Source organism: Dipodomys merriami, unplaced genomic scaffold (assembly GCF_024711535.1).
Source record: "Dipodomys merriami isolate MVZ:Mamm:240054 unplaced genomic scaffold, mDipMer1.0.p SCAF_277, whole genome shotgun sequence".
NCBI classification, from domain to species: Eukaryota; Metazoa; Chordata; class Mammalia; order Rodentia; family Heteromyidae; genus Dipodomys; species Dipodomys merriami.
The window spans coordinates 597,299-616,534 of record NW_027204237.1 but is presented as its reverse complement, the minus strand read 5'-3'; the positions used below and the strand labels follow the sequence as shown (position 1 = coordinate 616,534).

At 52.7% G+C, this 19,236-nt stretch overlaps 1 protein-coding gene across 3 annotated transcripts; it reads right to left on the bottom strand.

Moving 5' to 3' along the window:
* Window positions 1-1,926: 1,926 nt before the first annotated feature.
* Window positions 1,927-18,652, bottom strand: LOC138837844 (collagen alpha-2(IX) chain). 3 transcript variants are annotated; one of them, XM_070036847.1, is made up of 32 exons: window positions 18,523-18,652; window positions 17,352-17,426; window positions 15,581-15,616; window positions 15,434-15,496; window positions 14,447-14,500; window positions 14,286-14,321; window positions 14,180-14,203; window positions 13,867-13,920; window positions 13,469-13,522; window positions 13,310-13,357; window positions 13,060-13,116; window positions 12,919-12,972; window positions 12,082-12,135; window positions 11,647-11,700; window positions 11,496-11,549; window positions 11,335-11,388; window positions 9,501-9,554; window positions 9,049-9,102; window positions 8,785-8,838; window positions 7,538-7,582; window positions 7,137-7,190; window positions 6,784-6,837; window positions 6,500-6,553; window positions 6,343-6,414; window positions 6,111-6,146; window positions 5,957-6,001; window positions 5,843-5,875; window positions 5,537-5,683; window positions 5,115-5,169; window positions 4,683-4,871; window positions 3,171-3,248; window positions 1,927-2,751 (listed from the first exon to the last, which is right to left on the bottom strand). In XM_070036847.1, exons 1-32 carry the CDS (start codon window positions 18,592-18,594, stop codon window positions 2,552-2,554), a joined length of 2,067 nt encoding a protein of 688 aa, XP_069892948.1. In that variant the 5' UTR covers window positions 18,595-18,652; the 3' UTR covers window positions 1,927-2,551. The 3 variants fall into 3 exon arrangements, with proteins under 3 accessions (XP_069892948.1, XP_069892949.1, XP_069892950.1); XM_070036849.1 differs by lacking the exons at window positions 1,927-2,751; window positions 3,171-3,248 and adding an exon at window positions 4,124-4,193; XM_070036848.1 differs by lacking the exons at window positions 15,434-15,496; window positions 15,581-15,616; window positions 17,352-17,426; window positions 18,523-18,652 and adding an exon at window positions 14,608-14,802.
* Window positions 18,653-19,236: the final 584 nt, after the last annotated feature.

Genomic DNA, 19,236 nt, shown 5'->3' with positions numbered 1-19,236 from the left:
ATGTTGGGTACAGTTTGAGAGCAGGCAACATGGCTAGGAGAAAATGAGTTCTTCTGTTATCCAATTAATAGTTTACTAAACTGGCTTCAGAAGAATAGGCACATCCTAGGCACATCCTATGTGGTCACATCCCATGTGGTCTAAATCCCATGGTTTAAGAAACCAGGATTGCCTCTACCTGTGAGCAGATCACTCTCCTGTCTTTGGGCCAGAGATCTCTGATGCTAGATGACAGTTAAGAATAAGTAAGTTGGGCTGAGAAGGTGGCTCAGTGGTAGAGCGCTTGCCTTGCATGCTTGAGGCCCTGGGTTCCATTCCTCAGCACCACATAAGCAAAAAGAAAAAAGCCAGAAGTAGCACTGTGGCTCAAGTGGTAGAGTGCTAGCCTTGAGCTGAAGAGCTGAGGGACAGCGCCCAGGCCCAGAGTTTAGGCCCCATTACTGGACCCCCAAAAAATAAATAAAAATATTTTTTTTAAAAAAAGAATAAGTAAAAAAAAAAATAAATAAAAAAAAATAAAAAAAAAGTAAGTTACAATAGTGTCTCCTTACCCATGGTTTTACTTTCTGACCACGATGTAAAAATACTGTCTTTTGTCTTTGGAGTGAGACCATTTCCATAACTTTATTACAGCCTATTAAGATTGTATTTTGCTATTACTGCTGATCTCTTACTTTGCCTGATTTGTAAGCTACATGTGATATACCTTAGTGGTGGGGCTGTCTACAAAGGTGTTTGAGAGTATCTTAGAAAAGGAACTGCAAATGTAAAAGGCCTTATCATGGGAGTCAGCCTGGTGTGCCTAAGAAACACAGCGTGTGCTATACATAGGAGAGGTGTGGAAGATGAGTTAGTAGGAAGACAGGGTTTTCAGGGCCTAGAATGTCAATCCTGGCCTTTACTGGGTGTGGTAGGAAGTTTGAAACTGTGATCTGATTTAACTGAACAGAATTTCTCTGGTTTCTGTGTTAGGAGCAGAGGTAGAAGCGATTGCTGGGTTTCCCCATCTTAATGCTAGACAGAGTTGGAGAGTGGGGCACAAGCTATGACCCAGGGAAGCAGTTGCTGTGGTGCCCTTCCTGTTATAATTCCTAAATCCCCTTTTCCTAAAAGCAAACTGTGCGGTCCAGTTCTAACCTTTTGTTTTGGTGGTGATGAAGAGGCTGGGGATCTAACCTAGGGCCTCGTTCATGCTAAGTAAGTTCCTTAGCACTGAGCTAAGCCCTCAGTCCTTCAGGTTTGCCGGACTTTTGCCTCCCAAGATTCATCTGTGCCTAGTGTAAGGGGGAAGAACTATGGGAACAGGTTGAACCATCAGGAACACATCTAGTTCTATACAAGCTGAGCCCAAGTCCCTGCCTTTCTAGCAGGGTGAGTCTTATTAGTTGAGTCTTATTTCTTTGAGTATACTGAGCATATTACTTATTTCATAAATACTGGACAACTGCTGTGTCCCCTCCCAGACACTAATTGAGGTTAGAATAGCAAATGAAGCCAGGTGAGGTAGCTCACACCTACAATCCTAGCTACTCAGGAAGCTGAGATCCAAGGATCATGTTTTGAAGCCAACCCAGGAAGTAAAGCCTATGAGCCTTACCTCCAGTAAATTGCCAAAAAGGCCAGAAGGAGCTGTGGCTCAAGTTGTAGAGTGCTAGCCTTGAAACAAAAGCTTCAGGGAGCCGGGCACTGGTGGCTCACGCCTGTAATCCTAGCTACTCAGGAGGCTGAGATCTGAGGATCGCAGTTCAAAGCCAGCCCGGGCAGGAGAGACCGTGAGACTCCTATCTCCAATAAACCACCAGAAAACCGGAAGTGGCGCTGTAGCTCAAGTGGTAGAGCGCTCCCCTTGAGCTGAAGAGCTGAGGGACAGCGCTCAGGCCCAGAGTTCAAGCCCCACAACCGACAAAAAAAAAGTTTCAGGGACATTACCCAGACCCAGAGTTCAAGCCCCAATTAACAGCACAGGAAAAAAGAAAAATTGAACTAAACAACTCATACCGTGGTTTGTACCCAAGTTGAGGTTTTATATTTACAGAAGACTAGTGTGTATGGGGGGGGGGGGGCGAAAGAGGAGGGGTGGGAGAGAGCAATGCAGAAAGAGAAGGGAGACGGGTGTTTACATGCTCAACATGAAGGCAAGAAGTAGTGAGGTTGGCCCGAAGGATGGCAACCCCAACGTAGTCACCCATCAGCGGACACCCAGAAAGTCCAGAGAGAATGGGACAGCACTGGCAGAGAGCTCAGTCTACCTGCCCTGAGAACAGGATGGCCAGGAGAGACTGATGCAAATTAAGGAGACATTGGGGACCATCCAGTTGTTCTTTGGGAGGGAAAGCTGCCCTATTCCCTTTGAATTTGGCTCTCCAGCAACCTTTGCCCTGTTGGCCTCATCTCTTCGCTCTGAGGCTCTCTCCCCTGTGTTGTAAAACTCCTGGTCCTCAGGATCTCTGCATCCTGGACAGAAAGTCCTGGAAAGGTCAGTTTCCTAGGCTGGGGCTGAAATTCATGTCACACCACCAGGTTGCTGGTGAGCTTTGTCCTGGCCTGTTGCTCATGGCCCCTTGATGGATCCAGGCTCTGTGAGACGGGCAGAGGCATATGCTGAAGCTCCAAGGCAGGCTGCAGGCTCACAGAAGCCAGGCAGCCCCACAGGGCCTGGCAGGCCGGGTCGGCCTGCCTCTCCTGGAGCCCCTGGGGACCCTCGGTCTCCATCTTTGCCATTGATTGCCTGGCCAGGCCGGCCAGGGAGTCCTGTAAAGGAGAGAATCAAGACATCAGGGCCTGGGAAAAAAATGGGGAAACGAGAAGGAAGGGATGACATTGTCCAAGAAGCATTGTGCTCATTACCTGACTTACAGAATTGTAACCGCTTTTTACAAATCCTTAATAATATAACAACAGCAAAAGACATCAGGGCCTGGTTGGCCTTGGCAGAAGGTGAAGCAGAAAGAAGAGGTTCTGTCCCAGACAGTCTATAATTGCCCCCAATTCCTGATCTCTCCTTTCCTAAGTGATTGTGGCATGTTCCGCCTTCCAGCCAGACCCCACACAGGGACTCCTGGGTGCTCCACGGTGACTAAGGGTAAGGCCTCTGTAGAGTACCAGGTATCCCTGGGACATTAATCTCCAAGCTTAGGGACAAAACAAACTAGGCAGGGCTAAAGTCTTACCTGGGATCCCTGGGGGCCCTGGCATCCCGGGGTGCCCACGTCCTACTTCTCCTTGATCACCCTTCTCGCCACGCTTTCCTGAGGACAAAAAAAAAATGGTTTCTAAAATGAAAAATGATTTTCCTGCTTTGGTGCTACTTAATATGTTTCACAGTCAGCAATCCTTCCAGTATTGTGCTAGTTTTAAAAAGGAGAAAGGTGTCTGGGCTGGTGGCTCATGCCTATAATCCTAGTTACTCAAGAGACTGAGATCTGAGGATCATGGTTCAAAGCCAGCCTGGGCAGGAAAGTAGTCCATGAGACTCTTATCTTTAGTTAACCACCAGAAGACTGGAAGTGGTGCTGTGGCTCAAGTGGTAGAGTGCTTACCTTGAGCCGAAGAGGTCAGGGACAGCACCTAGGCCTAAAGGTCAAGCTCCACAATCAAAAAAAAAAAAAAAAAAGATGGGGGGGAGGGGAGAGGCTGGGAAGGGATGTGAAGGGTAAACAAAAGGAGGAGGCTGCAATGCTTGGTAAGAAATGTACGCATTATCCTGCCCATGTAATTGTAACCCCTCTGTACAGTATGTTCACAAATAAAATAAAATATAAAAGCTAAAAAAAAAAAAAAGAGAGTTGGAAATGTCTATAGAGGCTTGATTAAATAAAGGGAGATCTAGAAAAGCGGTAGAATATTATGTGTCTAATCAAGTTTATTTTAAGAAAGCATCCAAAAACAATATCTAATATTCCTGTTCTGTCAAGCAGAGAACGGAGAAGAACTCTGTATATTGACTAGAAATGTAATTCCCACAAAGCACTAAGAGGTTAGTGCCATTAATGTCTCAAGTTTGCAGATGAGAAATCTAAGGCAATTAGATGGAAGGAAATTCGTAAGTATAGGTAGTTTGTCCAAGGACCACATCAAGAAAGTGGCACAGTCTGAATTTATACCCAAGTCTTGTGGGTCCAGGGCCTACCTGTCTTATTCCTGGTCTTCCCACCCCATCTCTAAAGACACCTTAAGATGTTCATGGAGGTACCCTATGCAAACGAAAAAAACAAATCTCCCAAAGCTATAACATAGCACATTCATTCCTATCAATTTGCTACAGCAGTATCTCCTGGTTAGGTTGTTGAGGCCTGCAGGGAAATGTCTGTGTCTTATCCTGGCAAAGTGAACATGAGCTGAGAGAACAGGAAGCTGAGCAGTCAGCTGCTTAATAGAAGCCCCTGGGGGGGGGGGGGGGGGAGGGCCTGGGAAGGTGGCTCAGTGGTAGAGCGCTTGCCTTGCATGCCTGAGGCCCTGGGTTCGATGCCTCAGCACCACATAAGCAAAAAAAAAGCTGGAAGTGGTTCTGTGGCTCAAGTGGTAGAGCGCTAGCCTTGAGCTGAAGAGCTGAGGGACAGCGCCCAGGCCCAGAGTTCAGGCCCCACGACCGGACCAAAAAAAAAAAAAAAAAAGAAGAAGCCCCTGGGGCCACCTTTGGGCAAAATTGCCCAGTCTCCATTCCTTCACAGAATGGCACTCACCTTTGGGCCCTGTGTTGCCAATCTGACCCACAGCTCCCACGATGCCAGGAATGCCCCGAGGGCCAGGGTGCCCTTGAGGTCCTTGCTTGCCTGGGTATCCAGGAGGCCCAGGAGGTCCCGGGGGACCCATCATGCCAGCTGCACCCAGGACTTCCCGCTTGGCACTCACAGCCACCTCTGCCAGTTGCTCTGGAGGGAGGTGCAGGGAGAGAGGTGGGTACAATGTGTGTTACCAGTGAACCACACCAGGGAAAGACAAGCGTCCTGTGACACCTGGTGCCTTTGTTTGTAAGGGGAAAGGCCCATGGTTGAAGCTATTTTACAGAAGTCAAAGGTCCAGAGTGGTTTCCTGAGGTTCCCTCACGCGCTGGGGGAAGAGCTAGATAGGAAGGCCACATGCAGTGTGGTGAAGGGCTGGGACTCCTTCTTCACCTTGCATCATCTTCAGCGCCACGTCTATGATGTGCTGGTCACTGGCATCTCGGCCCTGAAGGCAGAGAAGGACTCTGAGGAGGAAGCCCCTGGCTGCGAGGGCTGGCCACTTGTACACTCCTATCCCTCCTACTCCCTTCTTCTGGCATGGTCCTGCACGTGTCACACCCTTCCTCTCAGACAGGTGTGTAACCAGCCTCAGGGGAGCCAGTGGGCCTCCGGGAATATCCAGCCTTGGAGCAGCAGAACACACACACACACACACACACACACACACACACACACACACACACACACACACACACACAGAGCGTCCAGCTTTGGAGCAGCAGAAAACACACACACACACACACACACACACACACACACACACACAAACACACACAGAGCGTCTCTAGATTCCTTGCCCTGAGCCAACTCACCGGCACACCCTGTCTTCCCGGATGGCCTGGCAAGCCTCGGTTTCCAGCCTGTCCTCGAGGGCCAGGCAGCCCTGGGTACCCCTGCACACCTGGGGCACCTGCATCCCCGCTGGGGCCAGGGTAGCCTGGCTCTCCTCGGATTCCTTGCTGCCGGAATGGTGAACATAAGGTGGATGAGAAGGTGTGGGTGGGTGTAGAGGGCGGATGGGGAATAGAGGGGACAGATCTGGGAGGGGGTTCCCGAGCTTCCGGGGGAAGTGGGGAGACCCAAGGAGAGAAGGACAGGAACATAGGTGCCTCACTCACCTGCCCTTTGGGCCCTGGCTCTCCAGACTCGCCCTGGAGGCACGGGAAATGGGGTCACTAAACAGTGGGCCCAGTCCACATCCCCGCCTATTCCCATGTTTCCCTTAAGCTCACCTTATCCCCTTTCTCTCCAGGGAGGCCTGCTACGCCTGGGTCACCCTGCAGATAGAGAACGGTAAGTTAGGCACCACCCAGGTGGGGACTCGGGGTGTGAACGTGGAACCCAGAATGGATGCCTGGAGATGGCAAGTGGGGGAGGGGGACCTACCACTCCACCACGGGGCCCAGTCTTCCCTGGCGAGCCCTGAAAAAAGCAAGATAAGAAGCTTAGAGGGCTTGACTAGGGCCTCACACCCTTCATCAGCCCCTCCTGGCTCACTAGACCAGAGCATGGACCCCCAAGACCTATGGTGCTCAGGAAAATCTCACTGAGCACCATCCAACCAACCCAGCCCAGCCACAGGCTGCTTTCCCTGGTATTTTCAGATTCTAAGTGGCACCTTGTCCCCTTTGATGCCTGGTAAGCCTTGAGGTCCTGGAATTCCTGGGGGGCCCTGCTCCCCTTTTGGGCCCTGAGAAGAAAAGAAACCAGAGCTATAAATCAAATGAGGGGCCTAGGTTAGTCTCCGCTGCCCACCTCAACCAGATCTAGCTTACCTGTTGTCCTTGAGGACCTGGCTGTCCCACTGGGCCCCTCTCACCCTGGTCACCCTGAAATGGAAGAAGAAAGTTGCACCCAGGCTGGGAGGGCAGCCTCCCTGGCCAACCCCATACCCTGATACAGTTAGGTGTCCTCCAATTTCTGCTGAGGTCTTTTGCTCCATTTTACAGATCAGTGAATTGAGGCCTTTCCACAGAGAGGGAGGAGATCCCATATCCAGGAGCACCAACTGCTCCAAGGATCTCCTTCACACAAGGGACCATTGCACAGGGGCACTTACCTTCTGTCCCATAATGCCCTGGGGACCAATTTCTCCTCGAGGCCCTGGCTCTCCCTGGGGGAAGGAGAAATGGGAGATAAGGGTTAAGCAGTACGCTTCTGGGACCCTCTTTTCCACACCTGGCTCACTGCCCCATTGTTCACTCTTAGATGATTAGCCTTAGTTGGAAAAAACATCCCAGAAAGGAGAAAGCGCTTCCCTGGCTCAATGGGGCAAGGCAGAGACAGTACTAAGCCAGATACTCCTCAGGCTGGGGCTCCACCAAGTGGCCTCACCTGGGCCCTACACTGAGTACAAGGGCCCTTTGGTCCTGGAGGGCCCAAAGCTCTTGGGTAAGTTGAAGAAGTACTCACCTCCTTTCCAGGGGGACCAGAGAATCCAGGGAGGCCCTGCTGGCCCGGCTCACCCTGCAGGAAGAGAGTCCTCAAGTCAGTCTTGTGGTCTCACCAGGCTTTTGCTTCATTTAAGAGGCCCTGGGAACCCTGAACAAGTCTATAATCAAATGAGTGGGGTAAGGGAAAGGATGCTCTCTGTAAGTCCTCTGGGCTTCACCAATTTTCCCATGTTTGTTTCTCTGGATTTCACGCTATGCTCTTCTTGCCTCATTAAACCAGGTTGAAGAGGGTGGAGGGAAGGGGTCAGGCCCCCTCATTTTGTGCAGGGCTTTCCGGGCCTTAAGCCATGCCCCATTCCCACTCGCTGGGTCTCTCCCACAGATGAGGCCATTTCTGCCCCCAGCTTGGGATTCTCTCACCTTGTCTCCAGGGCCTCCTTTTGTCCCAGGCTGGCCCGGCACACCCTGCAGAAAGAATGTGACATCAGCTTCTGCCCTGGCACAGGAGCGCCCCACACACCTGCTGCCTTGCCTCCCTCCCCAATCCCAACGTATTTCACCTTGTGTGAGTTGAACAATGCAAAACCCAGGCATAGGAACTTGAACTTGTACTTCCCATCCCTGCCTGGTCCCTGGTGGGAGAGGGGTGGGGTACAGGGCCTGCATCCATGGGGGAGACACCCTCAGGTGCACCTAAGCACATAGAATTCCCAAAGAAGCACGGGTCAGCTGATACACAGATAAGCAGCCATGTCCAGTCTGTACCCCCAGCAAGAGGCAGGTGGAATCCTGGGGCCTGGATTTCAGATTGTCTTGGACAGAGTTGGGCCTGGGAGGTGAGAAACACCAGGCGAATGGAGAGGGCAGCAAGGGTCTTCCCTAGGTCTCTTCCCAGCAAAGGGACCAGAAAAGGCCTTCAGGTGTGGAGATTAAAAAGCCACAGCATGAGCTGGGAAGGTGGCTCAGGGGTAGAGCGTTTGCCTTGCATGCATGAGGCCCTGGGTTCCATTCCTCAGCACCACATAAGCAGGAAAAAAAAGCCGGAAGTGGCACTGTGGCTCAGGTGGTAGAGTGCTAGCCTTGAGCTGAAGAGCTGAGGGACAGTGCCCAGGCCCAGAGTTCAGGCCCCGCAAATGGACCCCCCCCCAAAAAAAAGCCACAGCAGGTCTGGCACTGGTGGCTCCCACCTGTAATCCTATTCAGGAGGCTGAGATATGAGGATCACAGTTCAAAGTCAGCCTGGGCAGGAAAGTCCATGAGACTCTCATCACCTAAAAAAGTCAGAAGTGGTGCTGGTGGCCCAAGTGGTAGAGCACTAACTTTGAGCACTGAGAGGCTCAGGGACAGACCCTAGGCCCTAAGTTCAAGCTCTGGGACCAGAAAAAGCCACAGCAGTATTGAGAAGGCAGAGGACAGAGGGACCAGGGCTGATTATGGTGGTCACTGAACCAACTGTGAGATGAACTTTGAACTCAAGGGTTGGGTCTGTCCCATTTGGAAGATTGAAACTGCCAATGATGAGGCAAGAGGAGTCATGAGACAAAAGGAGTGCCCCACCAGACACCCGAGCCCGCACAGGGAGGCAGGCCACAGAGCGCCTGGCCCCTCTGAACCTGACGAGAAGCAACCTGTCCACAGGAGCTCCTGTGGTCCCACCTGATACTCACCGCCAGGCCCTGGTGGCCCTGGCTTCCTGGCCGCCCTGCCTGGCCTGCACTGCCCTGGAGAGACAGAGAACCAGAGGCACAAGTTAGAGTTCTGGCTCGATGGTCAATGGCTTCCAGGTGCAGATAGGGAAACTACAGTCCAGAAGAAAGAAAGGGATGGAGCCCCCTGGGTCCCAGAACTTTAGTATCAGTGGAACAGAACTCAAAGCCCTGGGTAGGCTGGGCCCTGACTCTCCCCAGACCCACCTGCAGCCCTATACCTACCTTGGTGCCAGGTATGCCTGGAGTCCCATCCTTGCCATCGATTCCTGGAGGACCCTGCTCAGGAGGGAAATTAAGGGAGTCTCACAATTGGGGAGATTCATGGGGTCCCACCTTCCCTTGACCCTCTGTGACTGCTGCAGTGTACAGGAAAGGAGCCTGCCTGTAGGGTCATCTCAGGAAACCCCACCAGCTAAATGGGGGAGGAGAACTGAACAGAGGAGTTTGGGGGTCCTCGGCCATACAGACAGTGCCCAGAGTGCCACATGTATCCGATGACCTCTCCTACATTGTCACCTCTGTTCTCAGGCAAAGAAGCCAACACACTTCCCAGCTAGCAAGGCAGCCTGCCTGCTGCACAGTTCAGTCTAGAACCTTAAGCTCATATTTCTCTGGGGTTATGGACAGCCTGGCCTCTGTCTAGGTGGGGCCGGACCCAGGCCTCTGGCACTTACAGTCGCCCCCTTTGGGCCCGTTATCCCTTGCGGTCCTCGAACACCTTGGCTACCCTGCAAAATAGACAGAGATCAGGATACCAAGCCCATCTGACTTTGCAGAGATGGGAACACATGAGATGGGGGCCTCTGGGTCCCCGAGTCCCCATAGCATGGGCCATACCGGGCAGTAACTGGAGGACAGGATTAGAAGTATACTTCTGCCATGGAGGCAGGACAAAGAGGTCAGCACGATGCAGTGGCTGAGCTGGGCAAGAGTATTCCGGGAGCCTCAGGCCTTCACTGAGACCAGAGCTCACTTAGGTGAAAACAAAAACAAACAACAAGGGCTGGGAAGGTGGCTCAGTGGTAGAGCACTTGCCTTGCATGCATGAGGCCCTGGGTTCGATTCCTCAGCACCACATAAACAAAAAGAAAAAAGCTGGAAGTGGCGCTGTGGCCCAAGTGGTAGAGCGCTAGCCTTGAGCTGAAGAGCTGAGGGACAGCGTCCAGGCCCAGAGTTCAAGCCCCACGACCGACAAAAAAAAAAAAAAAAAAAGATTTTATTCAAATAAGTGCTACAAAGACAATTTGGAGGTAATTGAAAAAAAAACTGAAGACAGACTGGTTATTAGGTGATATTAAGGAATATTTGTTTCTTAGTTTGTTAGTTGTAATAATGATGTGATCAGGGCTGGGAATGTGGCTTAGTGGTAGAGTGCTTTTCTAGCATGCATGAAGCCCTGAGTTCAATTCCTCAATACCACATAAACAGAAAAGGCCAGAAGTGGTGATATGACTCAAGTGGTAGAGTGGTAGAATGCTAACCTTGAACAAAAGAAGCTGAGGGACAAGGAGGCTGAGATCTGAGGATTGCCATTCAAAGACAGCCTGGGCAGGGAAGTCCAGGAGACTGTTATCTCCAATTAACTACCAGAAAACCGGAAGAACCGGAAGTGGCACTGTGGCTCAACTGGTAGAGCGCTTGCCTTAAGCAAGCACCTAGGCCAGGAGTTCAAGCCCCACAGCCGACCAAAAAAAAGAAAAGAAAAGAAAAGAAACTGAGAGTCAGTGCCGGGATCCCCAGTTCAAGCCCCAGGACTGGCCAAAAAAAAAAAGTGATCCTGTGAGAAAAACGCCTGGTTTCTTTTAAAGCAGTATATTCTTAAGTATTTAGGGATAAGGCAACACAAAATTAAGGGCTTTCTTGAAAACATCAGAGCAGGCCTGGGGATGTTGGGGATGTATGTAGCTCAGTGATAGAGTACGTGACTAGTCAGGCCCTGGGTTTAACCTCAGTTTCACAAGCAAAACAAAGCAGTCACAGTGAAGGAAGGAGCAAGTTTCCATGGCAAAGTGTTAAAAAAAAAAAAACAACAACTGTGGATCTGCAAGATAGGAATCCATTGCATCATTCTCTCTACTTTCTATATGTTTTAAACCTTGCCTTTAAAAAATAGTTCACTGTACTTTGCTGCTCAATGTTTGTGCAAACCTAAAACTACTCTGAAAAATCTATTAATTAAAAAGAAAAATAAAGACAACTGGATCCAGACCAAATCCCATTAGCCTCATGGCTGATCTGCTGGAATTTCATTCTCTGATCCCAGGGACCTCAGGTCTGAATCTCATGGCTTCTCTCCAAGCCTGAGTCTGGATCTACTGGACTCAGCACAGATGCTCAGACTCTCCCCCAGCAGTCAGCCATAGACATAGACAGACATGAACATATGTACACTCGCATGCATATGCACACATATGTACACACACACATACACCAGCCTTTGGCAGGGCTGAATTCTGCTCAGTTACTTCTCAAGGCCCCTTAGCAGACAAGGAGCGCCCCAGGACTTACCACGTCACCCTTCTCCCCAGTTCGGCCTGGTGGTCCCCTTGGACCTTCCTCACCCTGACAAAATGGAGACAGGAATATAAGTGACATGAGTTGGAGGAAGCAGAAGCCACCCCGAAGCTGCAGAAGCTCCAGCCTGGAGCTGGGAGACAGGTCAGGCTTACCGGTAACCCGGCGGCACCGATGGAGCCCACCATGCCTTTGTACCCACGAGGACCCTGGAGAGAGGAAATGGTTGAGGGTTGGTCCTGGTTGGACCACAGAGGCCCAACAGCTGGTAACAACAGCTCGCAGGACACTCATAGATTCACTTACAGTCTCTCCTTTGGGTCCTGCTACTCCTGGGTAGCCCCTGATGCCTTGGGGTCCCTGTCAAGACAGAAAAATGATAGCAAGGGCGATTGCAAGGCCCAGTTCATGATGTCATTTCTGACCCTGGCCTCTTTCACAATGCCCTGTTAAATGTAGTCACATGGGCACGTGGGACCTGCAGCTCCAAGGTGATGGGGGTGAGGCAGGGGTGGTTACTCAGGGGCACACAAAGAACAGTGGCAGATCTGGACCTCAGCCAGGCTTCCAGCTTTGGTTGCTGTCCCTTCATTCTGGATAGTCAGCCTCAGCTTCCCTCTCCCCACCCAGAGATACCTTTCTCTTTTATGAACTAGAGTCCTGAGCTGGGAAAATGAGGGCATCTAGGATGAGGGAAGGAGGCTGCCGGTGGAGGCAGGGAGGTTGGCAAGCATTCCTTACCGGCGGTCCAGGGATGCCTTGTTCTCCAGAGGCACCTACATCTCCCTTGGGGCCCTAAGAGCAGGATAATCTATCAGACTGACAGGCAGATGGCGAGAGTAATACAGAGACAAGAAAACATACCAGTCACCTTCCCCAGCAAAGGTAGCCAGAAGGCTGATTGGAAAGAATATTACCCCATACCATAGATGGGACAATGGAGGCCAAGCAAGAAGGGACTTGCCCAGAGACACTGGTCTAGAACACAGCCTCTTGTTGAGATCTGAGAGCGGAGGATCAAGGTTTGAAGCCAGCTAAGGCAGACAAATCTAAGAGACTCTTACCTCAAGTTAACCAGCAAAAAAGCCAGAACTAGAGCTGTGGCTCAAGTGGTAGAGCCTTGAGAAAAAATACCAAGTGAGAGTACAAGACCCAGAGTTCAAGCCCCAGTTCACAATACAACAACAATGAAGAACATAGGGCCAGGTGCTAGTGGCTTATGTCTGTAATCCTAGCTATGCAGGAAGCTGAGATCTGAGGATTGGGGCAGGCAAGCCTGTGAAACTCCAATTAATTGCCCTCCAGAAAAGCCAGAAGTAGAGCTCTGGCTCAAGCGGTAGAACACTAGCCTTGAGAAGAAAAAAAAAAAAAAAACTCAGAGACAGTGCCCAGGGCCTGAGTTCAAGCTCTAGTATTGGCATAAAACAACAAAGAACACTGTTAGCCTCTTGTCTCTCATATCAAAGTCTATCTCCTCAGCCCATAGGGCCAGGGGAAGGATGAAAAAGAGGACAAGCCTAGCTGCCTCCATACAGCCCCGACCCCCCCCCCCCCATGGTCTCTAGCCCTCACACTCACCGGCTTCCCCTGACGGCCAGTATCACCCAGAATCCCACGTTTGCCTGGATGCCCCTGAAGGGAAGGAGCAAACTTAGTAAGAGTCTCCTCCAATCACCTGCTTTACTCTCCGAAGGCCTGGGCCAGGCCAAGGGCTCTCACCTTGACTCCCTGTAGCCCTGGAGGACCTTTCACACCTGCTGGACAGTTGGTTGGACACTGGAAAGAAAATCCCAAAGGGCCTTGAGGCCTCTCACCTGGCCTGGGCCACCTGGGCATTGTCTCCCATCTTGCCCTTTCCCTAGCATCCTTCCCACCCCACCAGGTTGGGAGTGGCCCACCCCACTGTCCATGGACCCTTTTCCTATGACTATAACACCCATTAGGCCTGGCTCTGGACACTGCTTCTTACCAGGAAATCTGCACTGCCTTCCAAGCCTTGGATGGTTCCTGAGCGCCCCTGAGAAGAGATGTGGGACTATAAAGAGGGAGCCTAAGCTGGCACTTCCCTACTCCAAACACATTTCCCAGGAAGGAGCACATGGCCTGTGGGATGTCGAAAGACCCTTACCGGTTTCCCAGGAGGACCTGGGGGTCCTGCTGGTCCCTCTGGTCCTGGATCCCCCTGGAAGCAAGAAGAGCCAGAGTCATACCACCAACCAGCCCTGGCCTAGGTCACCCCCCACACACACCCCTTTCTGCTACAGCCATATGCTCCTAGTCCTCCAGGACATCTCCTGAGAGCTGCCACCTTACAGAGATCAAGGAACTTGGCAGGAGATGGCACTCACCCTTAATCTCTCTGAAAGACATACTACAGGATGGGTTCAGGACAGGCTTCTGCCCCAAACCTGGAGGAGCTTCCTGCAGGCCAGAAGAGGGCCTTATATTCCTGGGGAGGCCACCCTAACTTTACAGGTTGGAGACAAAAGGTAAGATGAGACAGAGCTGAAGCTGTCTGGGGCTCACCTTGGGGCCTGGGACTCCAATTTCACCAGGAAGACCAATAGGTCCAGGTGGTCCCTAGGGAGCAGAGATGTGGATACCAATGGTTAGCCCAACCTGGACTGACAAGGGAGGACAAGCACCCCAAACCTCTTCTCCAACCCTGGAGAGACTGATGGAGTGGGGCTTTGAGGACCAGATTCTTCCAGAGTCAGTGGATAGACCGGATGGAGCTGGTCCAGGGTCCCCAACCAGCCTGCCCATTCCTAGAAGCCCTCCTGTTGTTCCCTCCCTCCTTGGGAGGGCTGAGGAGCTCGCCCTATCCCTGAAGACTTACGGGAGGTCCAGCAAAACCAGGACCCTAGAACAAAAGGAAAAGAAATTGGTTCATGGCTCCTTCTGTGGGTTCTCTCTCCCCACAGGCCCTTGCAGGTCATACTCACCGGCAGACCAGGGGGCCCTGGAAGCCCGGGCTGACCCTGAAGAAGCAACAAGAGAGGCTCAGAGACTGTGGTCTCCTGTGTCCCTGCTCCTCCCTACTGAAGCCTCTCCCACACGCTGACCCTTGCTTGTCCTCACTGTGTACACAGGACAGTACACTTACCTTGACTCCAGGAGTTCCCGTGGGCCCAGGCTCCCCCTTGGCTCCCATTAATCCCTGGGGGAAGAAAGAGAAGAGGGTCCGTAAGAGACAATTTGCCTTCCACCCATGGGCAGGGCAGTTCCAGTCTTCTAGAATTCATGAAGGCCTAGGGACTTCAGCACCTCCTTCTCCCTTTCCTTAGTTCCCATAGTAACCCCCACAAAGCAGCCAGAACCATTCTCCTCTTTTAAAAGAGAAGAAATCAAGATGCAGACTTGTCAGCCTAGGCCTCATGCCTCTCAGTTTGAGTCTAGAAGTCTGGCTATATGCTTGATGTCTGGAAACTTCTTCTGAGCCTTGGTTTTCTTGTTTGCTTAGCTCTCTGGATGGATGAGAGAACTATTGTGCTAGTAGAAGACAATGTGCTTCAGTCTTCATAGGATGAGGGTGAGAGGGCTCAGTGGCCAGGCCCAGGCTTCATTATACCTCTAGAGCCAGCAGGCAGAGGTAATTCATGAGGCTCTCTCTTTTCTCCTATTTTCAGCGACTAAGTGTGTCCCCCATCAAGCTGTCACAGGCCCTTGGAACTAGCTGTGTTCCAGATGCCCATGGCTTTGGGTGCCCCTAGGAGCCCTCTGGAACAAAATGTGTTTATCTTACGATTTACCCTTGAGGTTAATACAAAGGAAGAGGAAGGGAAGAGGAGATAAAAGGACTAGGGGGACACAGGACAGCCCACCAAGTATACTCAGTAAGATCCCTGGAGACCAGAAATAGGACACCAAGTTCCATACCCCACAGGAAGCAGAGCCTCTCTCTAGAATTCTGGCTGCCAGGGATTCAAAGCTCCCGAGACAGAGGCTCAGTGCCGGTCATCTGAAGGTGAACGGGTTCACAGCTAGAGGTGCTTCATCTACCTCCCATCTCTGAACAGAAGCTGAGCAAAGGCTCTGGAAGTTAATAGGTGGGAAGCCCCAACCTATCCTACTAAGCACCCCAGGTACTCACGTCAATGCCTGGCTTCCCATCCGGCCCATCAGGCCCCGGTTTGCCAGGCTCTCCTTTGGATCCCTTGAAAACGGAGGGGAACCAAATATTAGCCAAAGGACAATAAGAACTGGAAGGGTCAAAAGTCAAAGGAGAAACAGCACTCACCGGAGGGCCAGCTTTCCCAGGGGGCCCCTTGTCACCCTGCAAGACACAAATAGGTGAGCCAGCACCCCATGCACAGGCTTGAACAGTGAGCCCTGGCCCCAGCTGAACTGTCCTTATGTTCCTCTCTTTTGTCCTGGGTCCCCTCAGACTTGAATGTTTTAGGAAAACAATCCCCTTTCGCCACCAACAATAATAATTAAAATAAAGACTGGTAGCCAGCAGCTCTTGACGATAATCCTAGCTAGTCAGGAGTCTGAGATCTGAGAATGGAAGTTTAAAGCCAGCCTGGGCAAACAGATTTATGAGACCCTTATCTCCAATTAACCAATGAAAAGACAGAAGTAGAGGCATGACTCAAATGGTAGAGAGCCAGCCATGAGTGGAAAAAACTAAGGGAGAGCAGGAGGCCTTGAGTTCAAGCCCCAGTACCAACACTTTATATATACATATATAAATCATAGATGCATTGAGCCCAACCAACCTCAGCCAGCTGGAGAGGTGGATATCCTCATGCAAGTGGGGCTTCGGCTTGCTGATGTTGGTAAGGTGCCAAGGTTTTCTGTTTTGTTTTGTTTTGTTTGTGTGTTGGTCCTGGGGCTTGAACTCAGGGCCTCGTCACTGTCCCTCAGCTTTTGTGTTCAAGGCTAGAGCCTTCGTGCTTCAAGCCACAGCTCCACTTCTGGGTTTTTGGTGGTTAATTGGAGATTAGAGCCTCACGGACTTTCCTGCAGAGGCTAGCTTTAAGCTGTGATCCTCAGATCTTAGCTTCCTGAATAGCTAGGATTACAGGTGTGAGCCACCAGCACCCACCAAGGTGCCAGTTTTGAGACCTGCATATGGGGTTGTGGTTCCACATAGGCTGGGAACGCTGATTGGGACAGGATTGGGGGGGAAAGATAGGGCTTTTAGAGAAGCTAGAAAGGAAGAGAGAGGGGTGAGGTGCACAGCAGCTCTATTCTGGGCTCTGGATCTGGAAAACCAGAGGCTGGGACAGAGGTAAGGACCAAGGGGGACAATAATGGGGTTAAATTCAAAACGTTTCTAAGAAAGGACCTCTTTCCTAAACTATGAAGGACCCCTGCTGAGAGCCAGGCTGGGCATATGAAGTCAGACTCATCTCCCAGAAAAGACTCCAGGCATGCTGGCTGGGGTCCAGGCTCCTGTGTTTGGGGGTAGAGGGGGCACCAGGCTGAATAGAAGTCTGTCCAGACTGGTAAACATTCAGTGGGCCTCCTGGGAAGTCTCCAGAATGAGGCATTTAACCCTCACTCTGCTAAGGGGAAGAGGAGACAAACAGCTGATTGTAAATCTAAAAAAAGCAAGGGAGGAGACAGGAGCGTGGCCACTGTCGGTGGCCAAATTATAGGTGCATTGGTCATAGACGCAGCAGAAAAGGCACCCAGAAACCTGACCAAGGCTCCCTAGCTAACCTGAAGAAACAAATGCAAGCATGCCAGGGGCAACGTGAAGGGTTAAGGTGTCTCTTAACCCCAAAGAAGAGGAAAGGAGGGAGGGATAAGGAGGCTTTGTGGGCTGTGGCTGCCAGACAGAACAGCAGTCCCTTGTCGGTGGGTGGGTTTAACGCCCGTTAGAGCTGTATTTCAAGGCCAACTTGAGGTTTTTCACTCAACAAACAGGCTCCCTGTGAGCCAGGCTGGCGCCACCTACTGGCAACGGGGGGCACGGCGCCTCCATGCTCTCCCTCCCGCATCCGGAGCGCACAAAGTTCTCCTTTGTCCGCCCCCGCTCCTGCCCCAAATTAAACACTCACGTCTATGCCATCCGAACCAGGCACTCCCGGCGGTCCTGGGGGTCCCGGGGGCCCCCGTTCTCCCGGAGGACCTCTCTGCAAACACACACAAGAGAGGCCGCGCTCAGAGTGCTACGAGCCGTGCGTCCCGGGAGCGGCAGGCGGCACCGGGAAGCGGGGTCTGGGTGCTAAGAGCTGGGTTGCCAACTCCCCATGAAAACCTATCTGTACCAGGGGCACCGTGTGGCACTGCCTTATTAAACAGAATCACGCACCGAACGGTTCAGGGTTGGGACTACTCGGAGGGGCTTGATCGCTCAGTTAAATCCTAAAAGTGACGGATGGGGCCCAGCCCCACCTTGGTCTTCAATGAATGGTAGCTATTATTATTGTTGTTGTTGTTATTATTATTAACATTGTATTATTAGTAGCATCATCACTATTATTATTATTATTATTATTATTATTATTGGAACAGCCGGTATAGGAAGTGAGTGGGCGCCTTTCCTTTTTCCTCCTGGTGCGGGAGAAAAGCCCAGTGGGAAATGGACGGGGATGGAGATGAGGAAGGAGGCCTAGGAAAGGGGACCGGGTACTCCCCTCCCCAGCACCTCGTCGCCCGGTCCTCGCTGAGGTGGCCTCATGGCCAGTCAGGTCCGGCCCAGGCTGGGGTCCCGCGCGATGCCAGGTGTCCAGGCCCCAGAAGTGCCAGGCTGGCCCTCTGCAGGCGAGCGTACCGTGCAGCCCCCACGCCGGGGTCGCACTCAGCCCCCCGCACCCCTAACCCGTCCATTGGGAGGGGGGACCGAAGGCTCCGCGGGGCTGCAGCGGCGTCTGGCTGGAGCCGGAGCCCCCGGGAGGCGGCGCGGCCGGTGAATGGGCATCATTGTCTCTCTCCCCCGCCACCTGGACTCTCCCGGCTGCCAGGACCTGGCGCCAGCGCCTGCCCCACGCTGCCCGTCCTGTCCCGGGCAGGGCCGAGCATCTCCGGATGGGGTCCCTCTGGCTCCCCCGGCTCCTCCGCGCCCGCGGCGATGCGCACGGCGTGCGCGCCCACGGAAGGGAGCTGCACCCCTGCCCTGTCCTCAGCTGCCCCCTCGGGCCAGGAGAGGGGGGTCAGCAGAGCCTTTCCCCCAAAGCCTGCTGGATCCTGAACCCCCGACCCCGCCACTGGCGTGGCGGCGGGACTTACGATCTGCGCCAGGACGAGCCCAAGCACTTGGAGGAGCAGCAGCAGGCTGCGGGGGGCGGCCGGCGTGGCCATGGCGGGCGGCGGGCTCGGGAGGACGGATCAGGATCCCCGCACGCACCGGCCCGGGAGGCTGTTCTAGACCCTGCAAGCCTGGGCCTCCTCGATATGCGACGGGGCGGGGCGGGATGTGGAGGGGGCGCTGTCACCTGAGAGCAGAGCGGGGGAGGGAGGGAGGCCAGAGCCCGGGACGGCACCGCCCCGTTCCACAGCCGTCCCGAGCGCCCTGTCCTGCCCCTGGCGCCCACCTTCTTCCTAACTGCGCACTGAGATGTCAGGAAATGCTTCTTTGCGCGCAGGCTGAGGCCCACCCGAAGCCCCCCTTCCACCCCCCTCCTCTCCAGGACCCAGCCACAGCTCCATCCTTTTTCCTCAGGCCTTCAGCAGCCTCTGCCTGGAGCTGTGAACTCCTGCCTGTCTGGGTTTTCTCTCCTCCAAGGTCCTGCAGCGGCCTCCACTTCTGCAGACGCCACAGGGCCCAGCCACCTTGCTCCTTCTGCGCTGGCTCCTTCCCCTCCATATACAAACCATGGGACCCCTTCCATAGTAACATACACCTAGGTCTGCTCCCGTATACCTCTCCCCGCTGCCAACTCTTTAGAAGAGTTGTGAACATCCACCTCTGAACTTCGCCTGCCTCCTTCCATCCCACCGAGG